At 53.0% G+C, this 6,348-nt stretch overlaps 2 protein-coding genes across 2 annotated transcripts; both read left to right on the top strand.

Annotated features, from left to right (window-relative positions):
* Positions 1-2,134: 2,134 nt before the first annotated feature.
* On the top strand, positions 2,135-4,522 carry Z518_09606 (uncharacterized protein; the record flags this gene model as incomplete). Its single annotated transcript, XM_013413561.1, has 2 exons — positions 2,135-2,472; positions 2,527-4,522. The coding sequence occupies 2 exons, from the start codon at positions 2,135-2,137 to the stop codon at positions 4,520-4,522; spliced, it is 2,334 nt and encodes a 777-aa protein (XP_013269015.1).
* Positions 4,523-5,442: 920 nt separating this feature from the next.
* On the top strand, positions 5,443-6,230 carry Z518_09605 (uncharacterized protein; the record flags this gene model as incomplete). Its single annotated transcript, XM_013413560.1, has 2 exons — positions 5,443-5,803; positions 5,860-6,230. The coding sequence occupies 2 exons, from the start codon at positions 5,443-5,445 to the stop codon at positions 6,228-6,230; spliced, it is 732 nt and encodes a 243-aa protein (XP_013269014.1).
* Between the last annotated feature and the right edge of the window lie 118 nt (positions 6,231-6,348).

The following is a 6,348-nucleotide window of genomic DNA, read 5'->3' as shown; positions in this document are numbered from 1 at the left end:
GATGCTTGCGAATTTCGATGCACGCGCTGAAGGGAACACTTCTGGCCTCGAAGAGCGCAAGTTGCGCAATGACCAGCCAACAACCATCGTGTCGAAGCACTGTGAGGATCCATGTCATCCCGTGCCATGACCGAAACGCACTCTGGGAAGACGGGTTCCGTCTGGTTGCGACCTGTCACGCCTGCCTCACACTTCGAACAAGGAGGGTTATTGACGACTTGACCCATGGTGTATCCCAACGCTCCGAGAAACTGCACTTCATTCATGAAATCACGATCACCATAATATTCCAAAGGACGTCGGAGGGAAAGGTTTTCGAACTCTCGGACACCAGGTGTTGCATTTTCGAAAAGAACGCCATCCACCAATTCCTGCTGCCAGCGGGACCAGTCATAGAACTGCACACCTTTGGCCACCCGGTTTCGACTTCCATAATCCTTCGAAAACACGTCAGAACGACTTCCCTGCGGGAACATCGAAAACACGACTTACTGCTAATGATGCTGACTTCGCTTTCACATTACTCGCCAACTCTCGAATTCGTCTCACTATACGCTCATAGTGACTTGTCGACGGGATTTGACAACCACGCAGGAAATTCGTAGGGCGACGGGACGGATCATCACCGCCTCCACCACCGCCCAACGATCCTGATGCCAATGCACCCGGTCCCGGTGCTTGGACGATAGGCGTGTGGACAGACTATACAGCTGTGTTACCAAGTCGAACCCGCGACGACGTTTCGAATCCTACTCACCATGATGCAAGATCGTTCGAAGTTGAAGAAAAGGATAAGATCTCGAAGGGGTATGGACAAAGAAGAAGAAATCGCTGATGTGCGATAGAAGAGAAGAAAAGAGTGTAGGAGTAGGAAGGGGAATACTTATCGACAGTGAAGAACTTTCGAATCACAACAAACGGAAACCACTGGAAAAGAGGCCCGCGTTTACACGGCAACGACACCTTCCCCCGTCGAAATCCTTACCTTTCCTATGGGAATTTCTTCACTTAGTCGCTATGGAAGCTGGCATGTGAAAATACCACCGACACCCATTCACTCCATTCCCGCACCGTCTATTTCGCAAGGGGAATGATACCGAAAGCAATCGAGAAGGGACATTTGCATTGCGGCGCCCATATATTTACTCCATATATAGCCATTCGAAGCCTGGCGTCGAAGATGGGATTGTTTCTACAACTGACAAGGCTGAATGCGGGCATTCGAGGCTAGATAGGGGAGGATGTGATATGTGGCGACGCCAAGGCTTGTAAAGACCTTCGGAAGCGTTGTACGCTTCGTACACGCTTCGAAAGTATATAGTCTGACGGTCCCCCGGACCCTTCGAAATAGGACAAGTCCTCCGTAAAATCACAGAGATTTGGCACTCGTCCATGGGACGGTTCTGCGATTGCTGCCCAAGCCCCTGGTGTTTCTTACCTGCAGCTTTTTCGACCCGATGGTTATTGGGGGCCATTTCGTTAGTCATGTCACGGTCATGGTATGTATGATGCATTACAAGATATATGCACCCATTCGAATTGTAGACCGGGAAAAAGAGGGGTTGGTTGGACAGTCTAGCTCACAGCCCCGGCTTAGCTTGATCTGTCGTTCTTCTGGAGCGGCTGGCCTTTTTGCATGCTTGGGACTCTGCTGGCATGAATAGCAACGCCGGTTTCTGACAGGTTGAATTCCTGCGCCCGATTCCCCCTTGTCCTCACTTACGCATGGGAACTCGCTCGTCGATTCCCGCGTCGGGCTGGCATCGCGCTTCGACGACAATGCAACCTGGAACACCCAGACACCCGATGGTGCTCTTACCCGCTGTGGTCTAGGCCGTCCTGCAAAGGTCAAAAATGGATGAATTGAGAGACAACCACCTCGTATTTGCGGGATATAGCCCCAAACTTTGTCGATGTCCTGGTATCTTGGAACGGGATAGACCCTTCACGCCAGTAATACCGCACAGACCCCGATCATCTGAGCCTTTCTACAGAGATTTCTTGTCTGCCCTCTCTGGGCTTGGTAAAGCGGCCTTGGTGGCCTGGGGAGATATCAGATACCACGGGCCCGACACAATGACCATGATCTGAATGAAATCTACCGAGAAAGCTGGTCCACCATCAGACTACCATCATGCTGTCTCTATCGCGATTTTGTGCGGGCATTCTTCCCTGGATCAGCTTCGTCACCGGTTGGAACTTGACGGCAAGAGACTTCGTGTCCTGGGACCGCCCTCGGGCCGCTTTGATCAGAGACCATGTGTACCTGGAGGGCGGCCGGATCCACCACAACTTGACCGACATCGTCACCTCTTCCGATGGTTTTCTCTTCAAGCTCAACTTGCACCGGTCATTCGGAATATCTGGAGACAGTCCTCCCGCGGTCTTCGAGTCCATCGATGAAGGGCCCATTACCAATTACTACGTTGATGGATTCATGTTCGCGGACTACGACGAGTTTTACGCTTATGGGTAAGTGATTCACCAGAATCAGGGCGCGAGAACCGAAATGAACGATGTGGGTAGGGGCCTCTTTGATTCCTCGGGCAACACTCAGACGGACCGCACCGTGAGTTGTCCCTTATACGATGCGCCCGAAGGCTCCAATGTCCAGCTCGGAGAACCCAACACCAACTACGCTCCTCAATCGGGATCCTTCATCAGCGATATCGCCAGCGGCGCCGGAGCCAATGCGCCCAGTGAAAACTTGGGATTCTACTTCAGCGGCATGTACAACGAGGACGGCACCCCGTTCTCCTATTTTGGTCCACCGCGTGACATTTCCAACTGGTTGATCCAAGTGGATACATCCATCCAAGGAGCGGCCGACTGGAGGCAACTCTATATCAATCAAGCTTCCAATCCCGTGAACGTGACCCTACGAGTCGAGGGTGCTCTCGTCTGGGTCCCCGCGTCCACGCAAGGTCTTCTGATTGCCATCGGGGGTGTTGTGAATGCGTCCGATCTGCACTTCTATGGGCCCACGGATGATAATGCCACCGAGTCCATGGGCTTCTTGAAAGAATTCCCCGTCTACGACATCGGCTCAGCCTCCTGGAGCCTCCAGACGCTGAATGAAGGATCTCCCTTCCCGGACACGCCGCTGGTCCAATTCTGCACCGTGGTGGCCTCCAGTCCGGACGGATCTCACCACGAAATCTTTGTGTATGGAGGGTGGGACAACAACGGGGGATCCCCCAAAAACGACGTCTGGATTTTGACCGTGCCGTCATTTACCTGGATCAAGGCCGACAGCCCTGGACGGACGGGCGACGCCAGACAAGGCCACGTCTGCGCTTCTCCATATCCCGATCAAATGATTGTCATTGGTGGCACGTCCCTCGCGGGCAGCCCGTTGGATACCAGCAACACGGTCGATGTGTACAATCTCAACGAGCTCAACTGGACGGGCTCGTACGATCCTGATATTCATCAACCGTACCAACCTCATCAGACGGTTCTCGACGTCATATCTGCCACGCCCACCGCCGGTAACATGCCTTCGGACATCGCGGGTTGGTTTGACACCAAGTACAACATGGACAAGATCAAATTCTACGGACCTTATCAGAAAGTGAGTGAGACCACCCCTTCGCCCCCGCCGTCAAATGCAACGACGTCGGCAACTCCATCTCCCGCCCCAAATTCGGACCGACCGTGGGTGGTCCCGGTTGCCGCGACCCTGGGTACGGTGGGGGGACTAGCCCTCGTGGGCGCCCTGATTTTCTTTTGTTGCTGCCGAGGCCGATTCGCCAAGCGTCGGGGAGAGAACCAAGAAGCAGCCGAAGTCAGTCAAAGAAGGAGTTGGATCGTGCCTTGGATCTGGTCTACGTCTTCAGGAGCACCTGGGAAGGACGTCACGTCCGACACCATCACCGAGGTTGAACATCCGAGCTCCCCCCTTCAGACGACTATTCCCCAAGAGCTTGAAGGCGGATACGTGGCACAGAGCGACGGAAGAGGGCGCGACCGCTGGTCTTCCTCGACTCATGTTCGCTCACCACCGGGTGAATATGCCGCTCCAGTCGAGGCTCAGGACACGGCCGTCCATGAAGTCCCTGGCACATCTCGAATAAACTCGGCCGACGACATCAACTATGATTTCCGAAACATGGCCATGTACCCCCCTAGTGTCGTCAGCGGCGGCCATTTAAAAACACTCCCTAGCGAATCGATCTCGCCGCCGAATGAATCCAGCACCAATGCACCGGCGTCACCCCATACCACATCCGCGGCCGCTCCAAGTTCTCCAAGAGATTTCCCTACCATTCCCGAGACCGACATCGCGCTGAGCGGTGCGGTCACGGACAACCAGGGATCTGAGCGAGCAGTCTCACCACTTACTGCCCGGCAAACGCAGCGACCGGGACATGGTCGTCGTCATTCCAGTATGAGCAGTGGAATGTCACTCCCGTCACCTAATATTGACCAATCTGCCCTTCCTAGACCTAGGGCTTCACGAAGTGCTTCGGGGGAAGATGGTGAGACGGTATCGGATAGACAAGGCAGCCATACATTATGATTTGCGAGTCATTGGGCAGTGGATGATGTGCTTGTCACTCATTATCATCAATGTTTTGTTGGTTCTTAGTATTGGACAGTACATAGTTAGGGAATGAAATATAGGCGGCAACGGAATTTGATAGCCAATTTTTTTTTTTTCTCTTTTCGGACGTTTTTGCACTTTTTCTTCGGCTTTGCCTGCTCACAAGGCTGTATAGTCCTAGGAGGTGGTAACTATAGTGGGTCCACTGGACACACTAGGAGACATGTCTTCGCTGCAAGACTTCTTCCAAAGGGATTAACGATCATGACCATCGAGAGATGGACCAGCTAAGACAACGAGTCGAGAGGTTGTGCTCCAACTATATGTGCAGAATCGACCCCCGTATCCCAAGTCTAACCACGTCTAGTGTAGAAGAAACTATCCCATTCCTCCCAGTCAAAGGTTGCTGTCGAACCCTCACCGCCAAACCGAGGTTACGACATCCTGATTTATCTCGGAAGACTCTCCACGAGGACTTGCTCAGCCAGTGAGGTGAATGGAATCGTGCTGAGCAAACCGTCACTATTCAATGGGCTGGCTGTCCGTCAGTATTTTGAGTCGAACAATACTTTCTTCAAGAGATACAATGGGCATGAACCGACACGGATTCCCATTCAATATCCAAGTTTCACCGCGCACAGGAGGTTTGAACTTGTGAATGATATTTGACCGGATAGGGCAATTCTGGACGCTGCTTTTAAGGGGAACCACTAAGTGCCAAAGCAAAGTGGTTGCGGCTCGGTTTAGAAGGGCCCCATCGCTGATCCCGGTGAGGCACAATAAACGTCATAGTCGAGATGTAGAGACGGAAATAGATTTTCACGTTTCAATTCTCTTCAGTCGGCTAGCTACAGTGCTTGAATAAGTCCGACGGGATAACTGTGATCGTACTAGCCATGTCTCAAATGCGCCTTGATTCAGTCCGATCCATGTACGATGAGCGGAGCGAGCAGTACGATGAAAACACTGTCCATGTCCGGCAAGCGCAAGACTATCTGGAATGGGCTCAGCTGAAGAGAGGTGAAAGCGTCCTGGACCTAGGATGGGGAACCGGCCTAGTGACATTAGGAGCCAAGCGCGCCGTGGGAGAGTCCGGCCATGTTGTTGGCATCGACATTAGCGAGGGAATGCTGAATGTCGCCAGCCGCAAGGCCGCCGCTGCCGGTCTCGAAATCACCTTCATCAACCACGACATATCAGATCTCAGTAGCCCGGAAATCCTTCCCAAATTCTCCCGAAGCTTCGACGTCATCACATGTGCATCGGCCTTGATCCTTCTTCCAGATCCTCTCCGGGCCGTCCAAAATTGGAAGTCGGTATTGTCCCCGGTGGGCGTCTTGTCACAGATGTCCAAACAAAAGATGCCAACCTTGTGATGAACATTTTTGCCGCCATTGCGCCGGAAGTTGGCGAATCGGTACCTTGGGATGCGCATCGGTGGCACTCACCGCAGGCACTTGAGGACTTGATGGTCGAAGCCGGGCTCAAAGTTGACAAGATCTGGGAGACAGGATCGTACGCGACAACTCAATACGACCCTGCCACGGCATCCCAGATCTACGAGCAGGCTGTTAGCAAATCCATGTTCAAGAACTTTGGCCGGGACGAAATCCGTGAGAAGACGAAAGGCTTGTTCGTCGACAGGCTGGCAGAGTTGGCGGGGGCCTACGGGTTCAATTGTTGAGGAAACCAGATATTGGGTCGTCGTGGCCTCGATGCCGCGATAAGCAGAGGTGGAAGCCTCGAATGTGGATGACATACCTCCTGTTCAACAGCTCGAGGTTTGTAAATTCTGATTCATA

Source organism: Rhinocladiella mackenziei, assembly GCF_000835555.1.
Source record: "Rhinocladiella mackenziei CBS 650.93 unplaced genomic scaffold supercont1.7, whole genome shotgun sequence".
Taxonomy (NCBI): Eukaryota; Fungi; Ascomycota; class Eurotiomycetes; order Chaetothyriales; family Herpotrichiellaceae; genus Rhinocladiella; species Rhinocladiella mackenziei.
The sequence above is the reverse complement of the archived record's forward strand: the minus strand, read 5'-3'. Positions and strand labels throughout refer to the sequence as shown.